The sequence below is a fragment of the Babylonia areolata genome, chromosome 2, assembly GCF_041734735.1.
Source record: "Babylonia areolata isolate BAREFJ2019XMU chromosome 2, ASM4173473v1, whole genome shotgun sequence".
NCBI classification, from domain to species: domain Eukaryota; kingdom Metazoa; phylum Mollusca; class Gastropoda; order Neogastropoda; family Buccinidae; genus Babylonia; species Babylonia areolata.
In genome coordinates, this window is record NC_134877.1 from 21,412,803 (window position 1) to 21,436,139 (window position 23,337).

The following is a 23,337-nucleotide window of genomic DNA, read 5'->3' on the forward strand; positions in this document are numbered from 1 at the left end:
ACAATATCAAAATTCAAATCATGAACTTTTTTGTTGCACTACATAATTAAGTCAGCATTCCAAGATCCATTATTTGCATCATGAATTTTAGCTGTGTCAACGTGTTTGAAAAAACAACAACTATAAAGTGAATACAGTTCCTTTAAACTTTAAGCAAGTTTGTAAGGCTACAAAATATCGTTTGCATGCAGTCTATTACTTGCTTTGTCTCTCTTTTGTGTGTGTTTGTGTGTGTGTGAGAATGTGTGTGTGTGTGTCACTGTGTGTGAATGTGTGTGTGCATGTCACTGTGTGTGTGTGTGTGTGTGTGTGTCACTGCATGTGTGTGTGTGTGTGTGTCTGTGTGTGCTTTTTAATTATTTTCATATTAGTCATTTATGGAAAAACAAATCAATAAAAAAGATGCAACCAGTTTTTTAGCTGCAAGAATCTGTCAAAGAAAAATATAACTGTGCTTGCACAAGTTGTGACAATTTCATCAGCTGTAGTCTGCTGATTACATTTACAGACACAGCAATGACAATTGATTTTTCCATTTCATCTTGTAAAAAAATAACAAGGAAATCCAAATGGTGAAAATATAGAAAATATAAAAAAGTCGAAGGTGACAGCTTTCGTGAGAACATAATACATTAATAGGAGACAATCAACAGCTAATATCTTTCCTTTCTTCTTTATTCCAAATTCAAACTTTGTGGTTTATGTGATAGAGATCCAGATTAACAGCTTCCCATCCTCTGCAACAAATTCATGCATCACGAACACACACACACACACACACACACGTCATCCACTTCAGCAATTTGCACACACCTGCACTCTCCCTCTCTCTAGAACAAAGACAAAAATAATTTTGAAGCTGACATGCACTTTTCCTTTTTTCACACACATTCTATCATACATGCACTCTCTCTCTAAATGGAAAGTAAAAAGACACACACTCATCTTCCTTTCCAATAAAAAAGAAACACATAATCCATGTTGTATATTTACATATTTATGTACAGTCTTTGCTTCTCATTTTTCTCCGTTTAGGTCACACTCATTACATATTAATATAAATGTTTTCAGAACCAGAAAACAACCAGCATAAACACTACTGGACAACAACAGAGAAAACCCACCTTCAATTTTCATCAATTTTATATGACTATTAGTGATTTTGACTTCTCAGACTTGTGTTACTTTCTTTACCTGAAACACCAGGAAGCAGTTCCTTCTTGAAAATCACAGTCCATTTAATTTTCTACACAGACAACTTTCTTTTCCTGAGGCTGACTCAATGGAGCATGCTTCACAGCTTTTAGAAAATTGCAGCAGAACTATCATTCCATGAACAAATGAACTGCTTTTTTTCTTTTACGTATCAAATATTATGTATTTCACACCATCACAGTTCTCTAAAACAAAAGTTGCTAAAAACACAATTTAATCCAGAAAAAAACCCAGTAAGACATCTGGATTTTATGTTGATTTGTATCAGTATGTCATCCGAACCAGTCCAGTTACAGCAGATGTTGTGCAGTGTGGATCAATCTGCACTCTCTGACACCTTCAAACTGAAACCTGACCAGTTTTCATTTAACAATCACAGTGGAAGAGAAAGGTTGAGGAATGACTCAGTCCACAGTGGATGGTTTATTTGGAGAGAAAGGCAGCCATGGGGTCATCGTCTCTGATCTGCTTCATCCTGAACGCCTCCAACTCCTCCTCTGTGGGGGCTTTGACATCGTACATGCTGTTGTACGGCCGCTTTCGCTCATCCATCGCCATCAGCTCCGACATCTTCTGTTGGTGAGCCGTCTCTGCATCCAGTGCCTGAAACACCCAGCCAAGACGTTAGCCCTCTTCCCTCATGCAAACAATTTCAACCCTGCAAAAACTTTAAAGTTTCCTCTTTATTCATTCTAGAACAGAATAGTTGTAAAATATCCTCTTTATTCATGCTGAACTGAACAAATGTGATAAAATACTCTCCTGATTTATCCTTGACTGAACAACGGTTATACAACATGGTTATACAACATCATTTTTATTAACCCCTAGGCTGCCTATATGACGAGATAACTCGTCATGGATAGCATGTACGCTTCGCTGCCACAATGACGATCATGGCGAACTAAATCAACCAAGATTTTTTTCTTTAGCTGACGCTCAGAAAGAATTGAAGCATAAATTCGAAGGAGAAGACAGTGGTGAACATTTATAGGACGACAGAAAATAAAGGGAGCAATCAAGAGAGTGGCCAAGTTACTTTCAGTGATGATGCCGGCTGTTCAGCTCTAGCAGACGACAGAAGTCACCGAATTTTTAGCAGTGTGAGCCATTTTCTTGGCACTCAGCCAACGCGGTCTGATGAGAACTGGATAAAGTGACCGTGTGAGAGGGGTGAAGAGGAGGGGGGTGGAGACTGAGGGGGCGTGGCCTCACAACCATATTACCACTTGCAGAAGTCACAATGCATTATGCATCTATTTCTTTTTCAGTTTTTTTTTAATATTGTGGTTGTTCTAGTATGATTAATGGGTCTTTCTCCAATAACAAAGAGCACAGAATTTTTTGAAAACTTATACCTGTTTTTTGTGAAAAAACCCTGGTAAATAGATTTCACTTAAATGTTATTTTCCTGGCAGCGAAAGGGTTAACACTACGCAGATCAACCATGTCAAATATCCATTTTCTCATTCTAGAACTGAAAAACCACTGTAAAATACCCCCTTATGTTATCCAGGACTGAACAACTGCTGTAAAATATCACCACTTGCAGAAGTCACAATGCATTATGTATCTATTTCTTTTTCAGTTGTTTTTTTTATATTGTGGTTGTTCTAGTATGATTTTGTGTGTGCAGATATCCATTTATGCAGAAAATATGATATTTTAGTGCAAATTACCTGACTAATGTTTGTAATGAACAAGTTGAAAATGTGACAAAAAACAGAACACCAATAACAAAGAGCACAGAATTTTTTGAAAACTTATACCTGTTTTTTGTGAAAAAACCCTGGCAAATAGATTTCACTTAAATCTTATTTTCCTGGCAGCGAAAGGGTTAACACTACGCAGATCAACCATGTCAAATATCCATTTTCTCATTCTAGAACTGAAAAACCACTGTAAAATACCCCCTTATGTTATCCAGGACTGAACAACTGCTGTAAAATATCACCTTCATTAAACCTCACACAGTTCAACCGTGTGAAAAATCCTCTTTATTCATCCTGTAACTGAACAACTGCTTTAAAATGGCCTCTTTATCAAATAATCCTGGACTGAACAACTGCTGTCATATATCCTCTTCACTGACACCACACAGTTTGACCATTGTAAAAGAGTATGAGAGGAAAAAAGCATTATTTGACTGATGTATTGAATTACTACATATTGTTGAAATATTCATAGTAAAAGAACAGCTTTCAGCACTGTAGGAATGGAAGGGATAATCAAACAGAAACTGAGTTAGATCAGTGCACAAAACAACATCATCATTAACAATTAACCATAACTGACATCTACTGCTTCATATTTGGAAGATGACAGGGAAGAAAGGAAACATGCATGTACATTTTCTTCAGTATTCAATCAGCAGTATCACCCTTAACCATTTGTGCCAAATTTATCAACAGATCTAAATTGATTAAATGAAGGAGACACCACAGACACTGTTCAGGGACTGTGAGAAGGTATCATTATGGTATGGGGTTGTATTTGTATTTGTACTTCTCTTTTTATCACAACAGATTTCTCTGTGTGAAATTCGGGGTGCTCTCCCCAGGGAGAGCGTGTCGCTACACTACAGCGCCACCCTTTTTTTTTTCTGCGTGCAGCTTTATTTGTTTTTCCTATAAAAGTTGATTTTTCTACATAATTTTGCCAGGAACAACTCTTTTGTTGCCATGGATTCTTTTAGTTGCGCTAAGTGCATGCTGCACACAGAACCTCAGTTTATCGTCTCATCCAAATGACCAGCATCCACACCACCACACAAGGTCCAGTGGAGGGGTAGAAAATATCGGCGGCTGAGCCATGATTCAAACCAGCACGCTCAGATTCTCCTGCTTCCTAGGCGGATGCGTTACCTCTAGGCCATCACTCCACATTATTGGAGAAGGTTGACTGTGTGCGATAACAGCAAAGTGGATGATTTCCAACCAAACATGTAAGGAAGATAAGAAGACTGGTGACAGTGTACACAATGCCACAGGCTTCTGATGATCACTATTCTCTGCTTTACTCACACTACATTGTTTAAACAGTCCAGACTTCATGAGGAAACAGCTGAATACATGTGTGGACACAAGCCTAATAATAAAATGTTGGAACGGATTTCTGGTAGCTTCAGATAATTATCAACCCATCACAGAAACACTGCTACATCCAGAACATGTCTTGCCTTTTTCAGTTTCTTCCTCTTCCTTTCCTCTGATTCCGAGTCTGATTCTTCACTGTCACTGTCACTGGAATCCTTCTTCTTCTTGTGCTTCTTCTTCCTCTTCTTGCTCTTCTTTTTCTTCTTCTTCTCCTTGGACTTGTGTTGCTGGAGACAGACAACACAAATTCTAATTGCAAGATACAGGAAGACACTTAGCAAACCACAGTGGTGCTTGTTCGTTGTTGTCATTCAATCTACACAAAAAGAAAAGCAGACATACAAGATCAAAATGGGGAGGAGGGATTTTGGGGACCTATGACTTACCTTTTGATGGCGAAATGCCTGAGACAATATCATGCAAGTGATCAATATCCACACAACTTACAAAGAATTCTAATGGCTGTAGCTAATTTCGTTTTCTCTGCATCGGTGGGTAGTAGTTTGCACAGGACAGGAATCAGACCCCTGCCGGAGTCTGCACTAGTGGGTCACGGTTAAGTATGTGTAGTTAAATTCTAATTTCCATACTACCTAACACCAGATTCAAGTGTTTTCCATAGCAATGACAAAGTTCTTCCCTTACCCTTGTGTCTAGGGACCATCAAACAATGCTGTCTGTTAATGTAACAATGCCTGGCCTTGCAATGCCAGGTTCACTGAAAGAAAGAAACCTTCGCTGACACTCATGTCCTCAATTCTATTTCTATCATCAAATGTGCTGCACTGTTGATTTCATATCATGTCACAAAGGTTCCCTGTGTGACCTTAACACTACTACTACTACACACACACACACACACACATGCAATGAGTTACACTAAAACATCTATTATGCATGCATACACACACACATACACACTCACAGAGTTAAACTGAAACACCAAACACGCATCTAAATCATAATAACACAATGCTAAGTAGTGAATACCATAGTAAGTGACTGGCTGACCAACTGTCACACTGATAAAAACCCAATAAACATATTCAGATCTGATATCAAGAACTATTTTTGCATCACAGCACCTGCTCATTCAAACAGGTATTAAAAAAACCCCATATAACCACAGGTGGTGTGAAAAAAAATCAGTCACCATCAAGAATGTTTTATTTCAAACTTCAAATTTTGACATTCAATTTTCATGTTTTTTTTTGTTATGTGACCGACATACTATTTCAAATGAAAAATTTCTTGTCATAGGAAACTTTTCTGAAATTCTCTGTATTTTTTTTTCTGTGACCTTATTTCTCTGAATGTGTTCAAAATATCAGTTACATACTAGTCCATTATCCAGCCAACCACTAGTTAACTTTTCAACATTCTGTCTTCACTGTCAATCTGTTAACAGAGTATCTTCTGATGAGACCAACAATGTTAATCGGGAAAAAGAAAGGCAACAACAACAACAAACAAACAAACAAAAAAAAAAAAAAATAAAAAAAAATCATGACACAACAAAACCTTACCTCTTCCTGATCTGGTGGTGCAGTCTGTCTCAGAGCACTTGAGGCAGCAGCAGTGCCTGCAGCATCCTGAGCTGCTAGAACAACACCACTCTCCTGCACACACATCGTCAACACCCAAGTGTCCATGACAGATATCACAGGGACTTATCAATCACTACAATCATTCCCTAATACCACAACTTGGTGGTTTGTGCATGCTGTCACCGCGTGTTCGTTCAAGGCTTGCATTGCAAACACATGTTGTCTGTGCAATGTTTGCAAACACCCCCTGTCTGCGCAATGTTTGCAAACACCTCCTGTCTGCGCAATGTTCTCCCACAGTACCAAACCTAGTTTGCAGAAGCCACACACATATTTTTCATTAATGCTAGGTCTTTGATATTCAGACACAAGTGGGATCTTATGTTAAAATTTAGAGGTTGCACTAACTTTGCTTTTCAGCATTATAACGTTCACTTGACCAGATATTTCCTTTCAGTTTAATGTCTGGCTGTGTTTGAAATTACAACACATCACAGAAGATGATTGTCACTGACAGATTTCATATGAATGCTTTGGAATTCTTCTCGTATGTACTGTCTGAAACTTTCTGCAATTTTAATAAACAAATTTGTACTGATTAAAAAAACAAGAACAAAAAAACACACACAAAAAACAACAAAACAAAACAAAAACATTGTGTCATTTGTAGCTGCTGCAAAAACAACAACAAAACAAAAATCTAGATGCACACTGTGCATCACAGTTAACAGCAGTCACATCTGATCAGGTTAACAGTCAAGCACCTCTCTCACTTCACTGTTTTCTTCTTCTGCGTTCGTGGGCTGCAACTCCCACGTTCACTCGTATGTACACGAGTGGGCCTTTACGTGTATGACCGTTTTTACCCCGCCATGTAGGCAGCCATACTCCGTTTTCGGGGGTGTGCATGCTGGGTATGTTCTTGTTTCCATAACCCACCGAACGCTGACATGGATTACAGGATCTTTCACGTGCGTATTTGATCTTCTGCTTGCATATACCCACGAAGGGGGTTCAGGCACTAGCAGGTCTGCACATATGTTGACCTTGGAGATCGTAAAAATCTCCACCCTTTACCCACCAGGCGCCGTCACCGTGATTCGAACCCGGGACCCTCAGATTGACAGTCCAACGCTTTAACCACTCGGCTATTGCGCCCGTCACTTCACTGTTGTCAACTTCTAATGACAACCAACAAAAAAAGGGGTTCAGTGATGGTTTCAATGAACATATCTCCCTCTGTCGCTCTTGATAACATCAAGACAGCTATACAGTTCATGTAAAGAAAGATTGCAACAAATACAACAAAGGACAAAAAGTGCGACAGAGGCATATTCAGACACTGAATGAAACAACAAGGGAAACACAGATAGTGCGGACAGATCCATATATGCTACATCACATTTGCTAAAAAAATATTTTTCCAAAAGTGCTGATGCCTGAACTTTACACAACCCAATATGCTGATCAGGCCTTGACAGCCAAGGAAAAAAAAATCCCAATACATAGTATGAACAGATCCATATATGCCATAACACATCTGCTAATTCTTTTTTTCAACTGCAGATTCCTGAACTTCGCAGAACCAAATACGCTGATCAGGCTTTGACAGCCTAGGGAAAAACAAACAAACACAGTGCCAGGAAAAGGCAAAAGACAGAAATAAAAACATGAAAGAAAACAGGACACACTGGGTGTACCTGTGCGCAACCACACACACACAAACAAAACTGAAAAACTCTCATTTCCAGTTAATTTGAAAAACTCCCACCCTTCTGTACAGTCATATCCATAACTTACCTCCTGTGCTGTCTTGCCCGCCTCTCCTGTGCAATAGGACTCTTTGATCAACGAGTGGCAGCACTGGAACCCCCACATTCCATTCTTCCAGTAGGAACCCCACACACTCTGTACACACAACAACATCTTCTGTCATTTTTTGCTCGTTTCTTTTAAGATGCTTGAAGACTCAGAATCAGAATCAGAATCAGAATCAATTTTAATGTCAGTTAAACGTGAACAAGGTTTATAAGACATGCATGCAAAGTTACATGAAACCAGGCACAAAAAAGCAAAACAAAATAGTTCAATATTGAACAAGAGATTGATGATCTTTAATCTTAAGTTTGGGTGTTTAAGTTAAGAAGAATGCCCAGACAACAAAAGTTGCACACACAAACACACACACATGCCTGCGAACATACACACACACGCACACGCATCAACACAAAACACAAGTATGAACACATCTGCATTTTCACCACAAGTGAACAAAACCCCACACAAATGCACATATTTCCACAGAATACCTCTACACACATAAAGCAGAAAATATCCAAACTATCATTTTCTATATTCTGCCTTCAATTTTTACTCTAAAAAAAAAAAAAGAGAAAATTTTATAAAGCCCCACATGAAGAGCCCCCATGTAGAACATGTACTTAAAAAGCTGCAATCCCCAGATGTAAAAGTGACAGGTTTTATTTTCATTAATTCAAAAAAGAGTGAAAAATACTAATCTATCTTTATTGCAGATGTTAAACTGAAAGGTTTTCTTTTTAAAATTTCTTTTACTGATTTTGATTAGGGGAAAAAAGAAACAACCACCACCAAACAACTATCTATCTGTCTTTATTGCTTTTAGCCCAGCCAACCAATAAGAAAAATGTGAGTCAAGTGCCTTTGCCAAGGACACAACACAACGCTAAACTGGGGGTCTTGAACTCTGATCATTGGTGAACAGTGTATCAGAAAGACCAACATGCCTTATCGACACTGCCATGGTGCCCCTTACACTGAAACTAGCAGTGTAAATCATTAATGAACAACTAAAGGCTTAAAGCTAATGTCTCTTGAACATCTTATCACAAGAACAGCTACAACAAAGAAAGAGACAAGATAACCACAACAACAAAAATAACAACAAAACCCACACTGAAGATCAGCAACTTGATAATAATAATTATACATAGTTTTTCTATGGCGTGATATCCAGCACCAATGCTGCTCAAAGCGCCTTACATCATAGTTGACTATGAACAGGCCTTAAAAAACATATCAACCGCTATCTGACAATGGAAAACACCCAGTGTGTTCATATGAATGCAAAAGCACATGAAAGATTATAAAAGCTATGAAATAAATAAGGCTTAGATTAAAACAAAATGCATTTTATAGAACACACCCACACACACACGCGCACACAGAGATATATAAATGTCCCTCCCTTACAGACATATACACACTGACATTAAATATCAACTGCATTAAAAACAAAATTGCATAAGAATTAAAATATTTCTTATTTTCTAACACAGAATTCTGTTTGGACACACTAACATGCCTACACACTTACACACGCGTACCAGAGCACTGTAACCTCACAAACACATACACGCACACACACACGCACGGACAGACACACACACACGCACGCACACACACACACACACACCTACACACACACACGCCCATTAAAAATAATCAGATAGAAAAAATGACATCACATCTAAGACCGAAACTACATAAAATACAAAATGAATTAAAACAGGACTATAAAAATACTAGCACAAAGATACTTGCCAACAAGCGTACCTTGGTTTAACCATTTCGCCCAGAACAAAAATGCTTATGGAAAAGGTAAGTTTTCAGATCTGACTTAAAGGAATGTAGATCAGAGGAATTTCTAAGAGATGAAGGTAGAGAGTTCCACACTTGGGGAACCTGAGCTCTGAAAGACCTGTTTCCAGCACATTTCAGATTAGTCCTTGGAACTTTTAAGCAGCTTTTCAGAATTGGATCTTAATGTTCTGTGCGGTTCATATGTTTCCAATACAGAGGAAAGATACAATCGAAGAGATTTGTCAAAATGTTTGAAGGCGAGTGTCGCTAACTTATGGTGAATGTGGGACTCAATTGGAAGCCAGCGTAACTGATTCAGCAGAGGTGTAACATGATCAGATTGATAATGTGAGTATGGATACATGTATGTATGTATTGTACGTACAAGTTTATATGTGCATATATGTTTATCATGCACGATTGTGAGCTGAGGACTGTGTGTATTTTGTATGCGTGGGTGTGTGTGGATTGTAAAGTGCTTTGTGCAATGAGGAAAGCGCTGATAAATGTCCAGTTATTTTAACAATCAAGCTTGAAAAGTGAACGCAATTTAAGAAAACAAGGACTGCTTCTGTGAGAAAGCCTCTGACATGGAGACGACAGAGAAGAAAAAAAAAGGGGGTGGGGGGGTGAAGAGAAAAAAACCCCCAAGAGGCCTACCGTGTGATTGTTGGGGTGGATGTCCTCCTCGTAGCGTGACTTGACCCTTGCCTTCTCCTGACCCTTGATCACCGTGCCGTGCCGTGAATACTCCACATAGTCCTCCTAGAAACACCAGTCCCACCATTATCCTCACATCAACAGCTCCCCTTTTCCTTTCAATTATGCTGTCATGCAAGTGTCAGTTTAGAACTTAAAAAAAAAAAAAAAAAAAAAATCCTGAATAAAACATACATTTGTCTTCACGCTAAAGTTATCCTTCAAATAGGGAAGAAAACAACAACGTCCAGTTAAAACAAGAAACATGCACAAATCAATTTCTCCAAGAAAAACAAAATCCCTGTCCATTGATGGAATATTCTTTTCAACTTTTTTAATACATGAGCATGACCATTTCCATATGATTAAAAAAAAAAAAAAAAATCTGAAGTCCCTCCCTCCAAAGAAACCCCAACCTGAGCCCAGTTATTTGGATGAGATGGCAGGCTGACAGCAAGTAAAAGAACCAAAGGCAACAAGAGAGCTGTCCCTGGCAAAAATTTCCCAACACCGCTGCGTGTGTGAGTGAAATGTGTGAGTGAATAAATGACACAGAAAATTAATGATGAGCACCTACAGACAGTTCGCAGTCAGCTCTACCCAGGTAGGTGGCCTGTTGTACAAATGACTTCAAATTTGTGAAGTGCCCAGAACTTCATCTCTCACTGAGGACAGGTGCATGTAAATATCCATATCAATAAAAAAAAAACCAACAACAACAAAAAAAACCCAAAAATCCCCAACCAACTAGTACACAACTGCCAAATATTACCGTCATGCTTCTAATGTGTATGCATGTATCACAGACTTCACTGCACTTAAAAAAACCCAAAAAAACCCTCCCTGTACTTGCATTCTTGCGTACAATACCAAAAAAATAAAAGTGGTTTGAAAGCTCTATCTTTATTCTTCTCTATTTATACTGCTGAAGCATAACACAGTATTTTCTCTGAGTCAAGCGGACAAAAAAAAAAAAGGCAAATGTTTTTTTTTTATTTTTTTTTTTTTAATCAGAAAATGTTATTTTCTATAGTTTTAACTTTTAAGATACAAACTTGAAAAGAAACTAAAAAAAAACTTCTGAATACTTTAGGAACAAATTTTCGTGCCACCTCTGGCCTTGATTTCTCTAAATGAGATAATAAAGTCATTCTGATTCTGATTCCCAACACTTACAGTCTGTGCCAACAGCAGCTGCCTGGGCGGGGCCTCCAGATGCTCCTGACCCCCGTAGTGGTCCAGCACACTCTCCTTGGCGCTCTTCTTGAACTGGTCGCGCCGGTTGTGGAACTCCCGCGACAGCAGCTCCAGTTTGGTGGGGTCCGCCTGAAGGTGCACGTCTGTCCCTTTCTCATAGGCTTCCCAGGCAAACACTGGTCACATATAGGAAGGGAGAGAGTGTTAGTCTGTTGAAAGAAGTTTTCAACTCTAAAAAAACCAAAACAAAAAAAAAAAGCCCACCAAACCAACCCTTTTCATTTGTTCCTTGCTCCTTGGCTTCCCAGGCAAACGCTGGTCACATCCAGGAAGGGAGAGAGTGTTAGTCTGTTGAAAGGAGTTCTCAACACTAAAAATAATGCCTACCTTCTTCTTCTTCATTCTTGGACAGCAACTCCCACATTCCCTCGTGTGTACACGAGTAGGCTTTTACGTGTATGACCGTTTTTACCCTGCCATGTAGGCAGCCATACTCCCGTTTTTGGAGGTGTGCATGCTGGGTATATTCCTGTTTCCATAACCCACTGAACGCTGACATGGATTACAGGATCTTCAACGTGTGTATTTGATCTTCTGCTTGCAGTATACATACGAATGGGGTTCAGGCACAAGCAGGTCTGCACATATGTTGACCTGGGAGGTTGGAAAAATCTCCACCCTTTACCCATCAGGCGCTGTTACCAATATTCAAACCCGGGACCCTCAGATTGGAAGTCCTACGCTTTAACCACTCATCTACTGCACCCATATGCCTACCAAACCAACCCTTTTCATTTGTTCCTTCCTCCTTGGCTTCCCAGGCAAACAGTGGTCACAGACAGAACACAAGAGACAGACAGACAGAGAGAGAGAGAGAGAGAGAGAGAGAGAGAGAGAGATTCGGATGGTTTATTCAAAAAAGGCCTTAGCCCCTTATGAACGGGTGAGAGAGAGACAGAGACAGACAGACAGAGAGAGAGAGAGAGAGAGAGAAAAATGTTAACCGGAACTCTTACTCTAACCCCTCCTCCAGGCCCCCATTGAAGTGTAAACTTTTCATAAACTTTCTTTCAAGTTTCGATTTTAATGAAAAAGGAAACCACATTCAGACCAAAAGGGAAGGGAAAAAAAGGAACTTCATTCAAACCACTGACTCCTAGTCAATAAGAAATGTGTCTGTACCAAGTATCCATGATCCTTGGTGAAGTGCCTGACACACTACAATTCTGGTTATTATGAAATACAGCCACATCTGATCTGCAGGCCTAAAACTGTGCAAAGAACATGCCAACCACGGCAAAACCACTGACTACAGAAAAATTATGCAAACTTGGAAAAAAATTATACTGAAATGAATACACAAGCATTCAGTCTTGCAAGTTTCTGTTTGTATATCAGTCTTACTTAATGTACATGTGTATATACACACAAGGAATTAGTCTGTGCACTTCACTTTCCATGAACACAAATTTAAAATGTATATACAGAAGGACACTCACACTGCTTCTTCGCAAACTCCTCGGCTTCCCCTGAAAACCTCACAAAGTTGTCACCCGAATACTGTGATCTGCAAAAACAAATAAGTAAAAATTCAGCATCTTTGCTTTCAAGTAAAAATGAAGCATCTTTGCTTTCCCCCCCTATCTACTAAACATATTTATCAGTGTAGCAAAAAAACACAACCAAGCATAACTAATGGCTGGTTCTGAGAAAGAATCAATTTTTGAACCAAAATTTTTGCAGAAATATTCATCAAGATTTTTTTTTTTTTTTTTTTTTTTTTTTTACTTCATCACAATCTTCATAATGGTGATGACTAGTTTCAATGACATGTTCCATGTTGTCTGGTTTGGTTCTCTCCTAATTACCGTTACTGAAATAATGCAAATGTTAAAATTTACCACCAGGACACACATGAACACATGCACATACAATTGCATTCACACAGGCAACCAGAACATAATCACACACATACACATGCACACAAATGCATGCACACACACACACACACACACAACAAAAACATAATTACAACACAGACTCACTTTGTGTACATGTGTGACTCAAAAAAAAAAAAAAAAAAAAAAGGAAAGCATGAAGATAGCACAGAATGAAAAGATGGCAATGATTACTCACAACATGCTCTCTTTGCCAGTGCCGGCCAAGGGGTTCTGTCTCATGGAGCGCGTCTTGGGGTCGTAGTACGCTGAGTTCAGGTCCAGGTTGTACAGGTACTGTGGGCATAAATCAATGCATTATAACATCCCTGTCTGACACATCATTTAGTTCAGGTCCAGGTTGTACAGGTACTGTGGGCACAAGTCAATGCATTATCACATCCCTGTATGTCACATCATTTAGTTCAGGTCCAGGTTGTACAGGTACTGTTGGCACAAGTCAATGCATTATCACATCCCTGTCTGACACATCATTTGGTTCAGGTCCAGGTTGTACAGGTACTGTTGGCACAAGTCAATGCATTATCACATCCCTGTCTGACACATCATTTGGTTCAGGTCCAGGTTGTACAGGTATTATGGGCACAAGTCAATGCATTATCACATCCCTGTCTGTCACATCATTTAGTTCAGGTCCAGGTTGTGCAGGTACTGTGGGCACAAGTCAATGCATTATCACATCCCTGTCTGTCACATCATTTAGTTCAGGTCCAGGTTGTACAGGTACTGTGGGCACAAGTCAATGCATTATCACATCCCTGTCTGTCACATCATTTTGATTTTTGTTGTTGCTCATTTGGAACGAAGATACTACATCCACAAATGACCAGTTTTCCTTTTGTTTGAACTTAAAGTTGTTTTCAGTTGTCAACAAATAGAAATCAATCTGCCATTCTGTTTGAATTTTGTTATTACTTTTTTTTCTTCATATTTATAATGTTATCTATACAAGTCTGTGCATTTAACAATTCTGGTTGACTAAGACTCACTTCTAAAAAATAACACATCAATGAGAAAAGATTTGTGAACGACAGCTGCTACAACAGCAGTGATGATAATTTACAGATTATGAGTCACTCAGTCAGTACAACCATTAAAATCTGACAATCAATAGGTGCTGAGCTGTATAAGTCACAGTGGAATCCACTCACTGCAAAAGTACTCAACAGTAAAAACTGCACACTGAATTTTTGTAAAAATTGTACCCAACAGGTCATTGGCTCTAGTTACACAAGTTACAGTACATTTATATCAGAAAGTCAGAAAAGACCAAATAACTGTTGTTGATTTTTAAGTATGAAACTTAAGCACTGTTCACAAACTCTTACAAACTTGCATGCTGGCACACAATGAAGCGAGTAGACAAAGATACACACTTGAACATATACACACACAAAGAAACACACACAAACCAACCTTGGCAGTGTCTTCTCGAATACGGAGGTTCCTCACAGTGATACGGTTTTTAGTTTCAAACTTCTGTCCAGGCATGTCCATGTCTTCTGCATACTTGTCTTCATCGTCCCCTCCTTTCTCCTGTAAACCAGCAACAACATTAGGAAAATGTGTGAGTCTCATCAGACAGTGTCAGCCCAGTGCCAAGTATTTATCACTGTGGTCAGATGAACACACTGCAAATGAGGCAAGTTCTGCCCCTTCTAATGACAAAATAAAAAAGCCTTCATACCATATTTTACATTTGCTTGACACTGTGTGATAAATTGTGCATGTTCATACAGGCAACAGATGCGCTTTGGAATCCAACCACCACAAATGAAAGTACAATACATGAACGCAGGTGTTAAGATGTATGTATGCCCATAAGTGCAAGTGTTTGCATGCTTTCAATCTAATATCTCTGCAGGGAAAGGATATTTAGCACAGAAAATGGAGAAAAAGTGTGTGTGTGTGTGTGTGCCTGTTTATGTACATTCAGGAATGTAATCTTGGGAGGAAGATAGAGGCAAATAGGACAAAATATTGGCACAACATGAGTCAGTGCAGATAAATGAAACATTCTTCTGTCTGCATACTGCATGTTTGCATGAGTGTACGTATTTGCAATGTGAGTGCAGCGTGTTCATATCTGTGTATACAATACATACTTATGCATTCATCCAAGTGTATCAGTATTCATGTTTGTATTTTTGTGTATATACTGTGAAGGGAATGAGTGCAAAGAGGCAGACAATCACAACAAAACAATCGGAAATACTTACACAACTCAAGCACAAAGCAAAAACTAAATGACATGAAAATTACACAGATTCAGAAGCGAAAGAGGACATAAAATATTGAGAAGTAAACGCTTTCATACCTTTGCTTCATTCAATTTCGCCATCAAGTTCTTCTCCAGAGCTTCTTCTTTCATGACTCGCTTGGCCTGCAGATATAAGAAGAAAAAAAAAGCAGATTTCATTAAAATATTTCAACTATTACATCAAATACAACATGGGAAAAAAAAATCTTTGCTGCTCCTCTGCCCATTCCAAATTTAGTGTAGATTTCAACCAACATAAGTTTTCAAGTAATCCTAATGACTTATACATGAATCATACTCAACAGCTTGATCATGAAACTTGCTATTTTCTCTTGTACATAAAAAAACAAAAAAACCAACCCAAAAAACCCCACTGAAAACATCCAAGACAATGACATTCTGAACTTTAGACAGTATATAATAAGTTACACAAAATATAAAATCAATCTTTTTCATTTTCCCAAATCATGGGAGGGAGGGTGGGGGGGTGGGGAGGAGAAATCAACAAAATAATGGAAGCTGAACTGAAAATCATGCAGATTTGTGTGTGTGTGTATGTGTGTGTGTGTGCACGCGCGTGTGTGCGTGCGTGTGTGTGAGCGTGTAAATCAAAGTCATGAAGACAGAGTGATTCTGAGAACACATCATACAGAGATATTCACTGATTCATTTGCCATCCAGAAATGCTCATAAGAACACACAAACAATAACAATTGCAATGACAATTAACCATAAAGATGCAACCAAGGACATTACCCACATGCCTTTCCTCCAAACACAAACCTCTTCCATTTTCCCATACTCCTCAAAGAGTTTCCGCTGATGTTCTTTGGGATCAAACCCAGTCCAGATGTCACGCTTGCCCTCAAAGTCTTGGACCAAATCGTTAGGGATGAATTCATCAGGAGCAATGCTGTCCCCTGTGAAACGAGCGCCAATCTTCCGCGGTCGCTGAAAACACCGAGACAGACAGTGTCAATCATAGCTATAAAATTCATAATCAGTTTAACAAACCATTCAATCATAGCCATAGTGCTTCAAATCAGTTTAATAAACCATACATCACCCGTGGACAACATAAAATGTTCAAGAAATACAGGTAAAAAATGTTTGAAGCGGAGGAAGTGGAGGAGGCGGTTGGTTGGCGTTGTTGAGAGGGCCAGGAGTAGAGGGCCCAGAGTGTCAGCGAATCAACTGCAATCGCGCCTTAATTTTAGCACGATTCCCCAATCGAGCTACATAATTATGTGACCTGGTTGGGGACATAATTTGACAACAAACAAGAACGCCAGAGAATTGACAGACAGGCAGAAAATACGAAAAAAACTTAGCCGTATGAAGAGCACAGGAACAGGAGTCATGATAGCTGACGGAAAAAGAAGGCGCTAGCTAGTGGGACAAAGGGGAGGTTACCTACTTCCGGGAGGTTATCGGCCATAGTTACTTTTGTTTTCTCCGCATAGGCAGATAGTAGTTTGCACAGGACAGGAATGTCAGACCCCTGCCGGAGTCTGCACTAGTTGGGTCACGGTTAAGTATGTGTAATTAAAAAATGTTTAGGCAAAAAAATAAACTGCAGTCTCTCATTCTTCACAAAAAAAGAAAGAAAAAAAAAAAAGAGTGAGTGATATATCTCAACTTTCAGTATTTGGAAACAAATCAAATATCACTAAAGACTAGAAGGAGAGACGGGATGGACCTTGGAAAACTGAAGGGAAGGAGGAAGAGGAAGAAACAGACAAGGAAGGAAGAAAGGAAGGAGAGCACAGCACAAAGCACCATCACAGCAAACATTATCAGTACTCTGTATGTTGATGTGTGGATTAATCTTATAGTCAAATGTTCAAACCAGTTATAATAACAATACATGGCATTTATAAACTGCGATTCTTTCAGAAGTAATTCATTACACACACACACACACACACCTGTGGCAATACAGTGGCAGGGATAGAAAAAAAAAGGGGGGGGGGGGGGGGGGGGGGGAAGGGAGAACCTTCAAGCATAAAACCAACAATACCAAAGATCCACTCAAATATTATTATCTTCTGACTTTGAGTAAAATACCTATAACAGTCGATTCAGCACACCACTCTCTGCAAAATACGAAACAAAAGACATACTGGCAGCAGACATACTGACTGATACACGTGATACTCCTTCTATTGCATTGCTCTCTACTGAATACTACATCATTGAATTCTGTCTAAACCTTCTACATCAGTAACTGTTTGTGTTCCAAAGTAAGTGATATGTTCCATCAAGACAGCCTGGTGATACGTACCTCTAGACAGTCCTTCTTCTTATGGGTTATAGCTCCACAGTTTTCACAAGCTCCTTTCCTGTACTTGGTTGCTACTGCACCCTGAAACATTATCCAGATTACGTTTTTACACACTGAGCACACAAAATCTACCAGTGCATGTTCTCGTATTATTTGGTTTACGTTTTGGTTTCAACAGTATTCTGTATTTGAAAATGCAACAATACAATGTTTTTGATTAACTGTAATCTGCAGAACCACAAATGCCTTTTTAAGCTTATAAAGTAAAATATTCAAAAAAAGATATGCTTATAAGTAATCTTAATTGTATAGGAAGACTTCTTTCATCTTAAAAGGAATCGCTTCATTAAGAAAAGGAAGATTCACAATGTTTATCAGAAAAGACAAGACTGACATGTGTTCATGTTGGGCAAGGAACACTTACGGCTTTTATTCCTCTCTTGATGTGATCATCCAATTGAGAGTAGGTGGTGTATCTCTCTTCCTGGGGTCTCTGATGCCGCAGGGTGGCTGTCTTGGCGCCAAAGTACCAAGGCGCCTGCATGATGTACTGCGGGATGTGAGGGTTGATGTCCCTGAATAACAACACAGTTGTCAATGACATGCAACATGTTTTCATGCAAAATAATGTTTCTTTTGTTTTGCTTTTTCTGTGCATGCATTTCATAAACAACTTGGGTTTTTTGTTTTTTTTCAAAGTGGTTAAATACTTTGTGGAAAAGTTTTGTTTTACAGTTTTACATTAAACCATGAAGTCGATGAAATAAATGAACCAGTAATACTGGTTAATATGATAGAAAACATACAATTACCAAAAAAAAAACCCCGAAAGAACAAAACGAAAAAAAAAAGCTCTCAAATAAAAAAACTGTTGTTAAATACATACAACCAATTTCAAATGACAATCATCCCTATTTTTCTCTCCCTGATGAGCAATGTGCTTTAGTCTGAGAGCGATGAAGAGCACCCTTTGTCAAGGCGTAGCACCTGCCATATGATATCAGTATTATCACTGATCACTACATATGAATGAAACTACACAGCCCTTCCTCCACTCACTTCCCCTCCTCATCCTGCATGGCTGGGGCAGTACCCGCCTTTCTGGCCTCCTCCAGCTCCTTCATCTTCTTCCAGTCTTCACGTGACTGCTTCTGTCGCTCCCCTCCTCCTGCCGACTGCTCTGAACGTGCCAGCCGCCCGATCTCGGACGGCGGCATGTTCAGCTGGAACGACATGTTGATGCTGGCTGTGACCGTTCCTGTTCCTGTCCTTAGTTTTATCAACCTGCACACGCAACATGAAAATGTGTGTTAGAAACTTTATTAGTTTATAGTAACATTCAGTTACAAAAAGAGACAGAAAAAAAAAAATCAAAACGTCTGTTTGCAATGCACAGAGAACAATAATAATGTGAATGAATTTATACATGTATTTCTGATAAATGGTTGAAGACAGGAATAAAATTACAATTACAGTATTAATCACAACTGACTAAGATGATGTTCTAATTGTGAAAGTTTTGTTTGTTTGTTTCTTCTTCTTTTTTGTTGTTGTTGTGGTTCTGGTTAAAGTGCATCTATTCTTTGCAGTACTGAAAATACTTCAGTCTTCCAACTTTCCTTGCCCTCAGCCTCCATACAACCAATAAAATGGAGTATGGCTGCCTTTATGCCAGGGTAAATAAACAAAACAAAATACACATGAAATGTCATATGTCTGTCTGAGTGTGCATCACACTGTATGTGTGCGTGCATGAAATATGGTTGAATGACACAAGAAATGAATGATTATTGCCCTGCAATGGCAACCATCAGTCAGTTCTATCAACTTAACCAAGGTAAGCAGCCTGTTGTGCAAATGACTCCATGTTTTCAAAGCGCTTGGACTATTCAGAGCTTGGTCTCTGACTGAGGGTATCCAAAGTATCCATGTCATTCATTCATTTAAAATGGCCCTGATATAGAGACATGGCCTTTAGCTTCACTCATCCAGTTGAAATTTTGCAATTTTTCAAGACTTATGATGAATTGTACATGTATATCCTGTAAAATTTACATTAAATCTGCTGTCACTGGTCATGCCTACTCTGTTAAAAACAAAATCAATGGTAATGCCTACTCTGTCAGTGTGTGTGTGTGTGTGTGTGTGTGTGTGTGTGTATGCATGTGTGTGTGTGTGTTTTAGTTTAGTCTAACATCTTTTCACTGTTTTGTGATATTAGACGAGGGAAAAAAATTATGAATGAATGTAAGGACGTGTGTATGTGTATGTGTATGTGTGTGTGTGTGGATGCTGTGTCCTGTTGAAATCATGCATCACATGAGTGTGTTTACGTATCTCTGCATCTCTCTCCCTCTATGTACATGTGTGTACATTAAAAAATGTACAACTACAAGGTTGTGTTTTCACATGTGTGCAATGCAGGCCTGTATGCGACAGTGTGTATGCATCATCTGCATGTCTATCTCACACACAAACACACACATACATACACACACGTCCTTACATTCAGTGACTCAATAACAAACACACACCACTAAGATCTGGGCACATCCTCTTCACTAATTTACTACAACTTTCTAATGAGTCAATGCATGGTTTTCCATAATCCAACTGACCAAATCTTTATAATTTTTATGATCTCAGTGACATATGCTGCAGTTTAAACTACTTATCACTCTTAACTGATATACAAGACCACTGCCCTGTAAGTGTACACACACACACACCTGATTTCTTAAGACCAATGGCTACAAAAAGCTTCAGTTCAACTTGCAAAAACAGAACTGATAATCCTCTGATGTTGAGATACATAGTAATATTAATATACTATATAGTAAATTAAGTAATAAGTAATAGCAACACATTAATATTATAAGGGTGAAATATGGCTTTTGGTCAGGAAGTAAAGAAATCTGTACACGACTGCACAACTGTAGGCAGTTTCCAAGCAATGTAAGACAAACTAATGATGCTGCTTATAACAACATGCAAATATTACTGAGTAATTATACTAATTGTGTGTAAATTTTTACATAATTGATATGAGATAATCAAATAAATTTAGTAAATAAAGTGAAAGACTTTGTAGTTGTACTTAATGGCCAGTGCATTCAATGAACCTGAAGAAGTGAGAGTGAGGTTCATGTGGGAGAAGAGGGGATGGGGAGGGGTAGGGGGAAGGAGGCACCTTATAAATGACAGCACTGGCAATTGGCATTTAAATTTAACAAAATTTAATGTATGCAACTGAATTTTGCAATATTGCAGATCTATGCCCCCCCTCCCCTCCCCACAAACACCCCCCCTCCTTTTATCATTTCCCCCACTCGTCAAAAGTCCTCAAAGGCCAAACTTGGGCTTTGTACATTATAAATTGAAGTGTTAAGTTTTCTTGTTGTGCACTGAATGACTGTGAACTGATTTTCATTTCATGAAATGATGAATACACCTTATCTTTTATTCCGAAATTCAATGAATACTTTACGTATTTTGTAAATTGTATTATTGGATTATTATAAGTCACAGATACTATAGCTAATATCTATTAATAACTGACGGAAAGAAACCAATTTTCTCACTATGTTGACTGTGATTCGGGACCCTTTGAAAATTATAGGGCCTATGGTAAACACATTTCGTGACCCAAGCCTTTTTTATTTAACATACTAAAGGGCCAGCCAGAATTATTGGATACAATTAGGTACAAGTGATTCTTATAAAACAATTTTAAGAGCCGCTGACGATAATAAATACAAAATGAAAAGAGCAAGGAACTATACCTGCACCTCAACAAACGCAAAACAATCGACACTGTCTATCACCGGAAGTGTCGAGTGTTTCGGAGCAGGAAGAAGTATAACAGGTACAGAGCATACCAGTTCTGGTACGTTCTATTATGACTTCAGGTGTCGGTTTCTGCATGGACTCGATCGTCAGAATGTGAACAGGTTAAATACAAACGAATAATAAAACAAAAAGAATGAGGGGGGGCGGGGGAAGAAATAAAGAAGAAGAAAAAAAAGAGAGAGACATATACACATACAAATACAGAGAAAGGTCAAACACTGACAACTGTGACAAACAAGTACAACTCGTGCTCTTGATCAAAGGAAAGCAACTTTGCAGCATGCATTCAGTGAATAAAGGCTTTCGAAAAATGAGCCCATAAATTTTTCCGAAAATAGGTAATATAAATGAATAGTTAACTAGCTAACTAATTAGCTGACTAACTAACCAACTAGAGTAAACAAACGAAAGTCCAAGGAGTCTATCCATTCATACACTACCTTCACTGATCGACATGTTGTGAAGTAAGGGAATATCTTATTTTTATGTGTATTTGATTATTTTGTTGAATATGTTTAGGCTTACTTCAATGTATAACATTCTATGACTGAAATGTATGCATATATTGGCTACACACACTTGTCCCTGGTATATATGTGACACTGAATACTTGTATTTGCATTTGTATTTCTCAGTTTTTATCACAACACTACTGAGATTTCTCTGAGTGAAATTCGGGCTGCTCTCCCCAGGGAGAGCGCGTCGCTATACTACAGCGCCACACATTTTTTTTTTTTTTTTTTTCCTGCGTGCAGTTTTATTTGTTTTTCCTATCGAAGTGCATTTTTCTTCAGAATTTTGCCAGGAACAACCCTTTTGTTGCCGTGGGTTCTTTACGTGCGCTAAGTGTATGCTGCACACGGGACCTCGGTTTATGATATTTAGTATTTCATGCATTATGACAACACAGACACACAGACACACAGACACAGACACACACACACACACACACACACACACACACTAACACACACACTAGCACACACACATACACACCGGCACCCGCGCTCGAATTGACACACGCACACGCAGTATACACCCACACATACATGACCCACACTGACCCCCTCCTCCCGCCCCTCACACACACACACACACACACACACACACACACACACACACACACACACACACACACACACACACACACACACACACACACACACACACAAACTAGACTGCTGGTTTCTTGTTAATAGTTAAATCGGAGTGTTCCTGCAGTGTGACAGGTTATACTCAGTGTGTTGAGTCAGTCTCTTTCAGTTTGTCAATAAGTTATCGATGTTGTAATTAATTAGTGTTTTACAGAATGTTAATTGACTGCACTGTTCGCAGGGAATTACTTAATTCATATATCGCCTTCAGTTGTCAGCAAATGTGTCAGCAACTTCTCTTTTAGTGTATTCAGTCGTGTGTATATATCGTCTTTGTCAGCAAATGTGTCAACAACTGCTCTTTTAGTGTATTCAGTCGTGTGTATATATCGCCTTTGTCAGCAAATGTGTCAACAACTTCTTTTTTTAGTGTATTCAGTCGTGTGTATATATCGCCTTTGTCAGCAAATGTGTCAACAACTTCTCTTTTAGTGTATTCAGTCGTGTGTATATATCGC

The 23,337-nt window shown here is 38.8% G+C and overlaps 1 protein-coding gene across 3 annotated transcripts in view; it reads right to left on the reverse strand.

Moving 5' to 3' along the window:
- Positions 1-979: 979 nt before the first annotated feature.
- Positions 980-23,337, reverse strand: part of LOC143299166 (pre-mRNA-splicing factor SLU7-like) — a 24,970-nt gene continuing 2,612 nt past the window's right edge. The window contains exons 1-15 of one of the 3 annotated variants that reach the window (XM_076612311.1): positions 21,659-21,733; positions 18,936-19,160; positions 18,301-18,451; positions 17,877-17,957; positions 16,376-16,543; positions 15,650-15,715; positions 14,749-14,868; positions 13,511-13,608; positions 12,874-12,941; positions 11,354-11,550; positions 10,139-10,243; positions 7,658-7,765; positions 5,837-5,929; positions 4,394-4,537; positions 980-1,818 (exon numbers count right to left, since the gene is read on the reverse strand). In XM_076612311.1, coding sequence (XP_076468426.1) covers positions 1,639-1,818; positions 4,394-4,537; positions 5,837-5,929; positions 7,658-7,765; positions 10,139-10,243; positions 11,354-11,550; positions 12,874-12,941; positions 13,511-13,608; positions 14,749-14,868; positions 15,650-15,715; positions 16,376-16,543; positions 17,877-17,957; positions 18,301-18,451; positions 18,936-19,111 — 1,755 coding nt within the window. In that variant the 5' untranslated portion in view covers positions 19,112-19,160; positions 21,659-21,733 and the 3' untranslated portion in view covers positions 980-1,638. Of the gene's footprint in view, positions 1,819-4,393; positions 4,538-5,836; positions 5,930-7,657; positions 7,766-10,138; positions 10,244-11,353; positions 11,551-12,873; positions 12,942-13,510; positions 13,609-14,748; positions 14,869-15,649; positions 15,716-16,375; positions 16,544-17,876; positions 17,958-18,300; positions 18,452-18,935; positions 19,161-21,658; positions 21,734-23,337 lie in introns of those variants that run through there. The other 2 variants (XM_076612320.1, XM_076612303.1) reach the window with 2 other exon arrangements.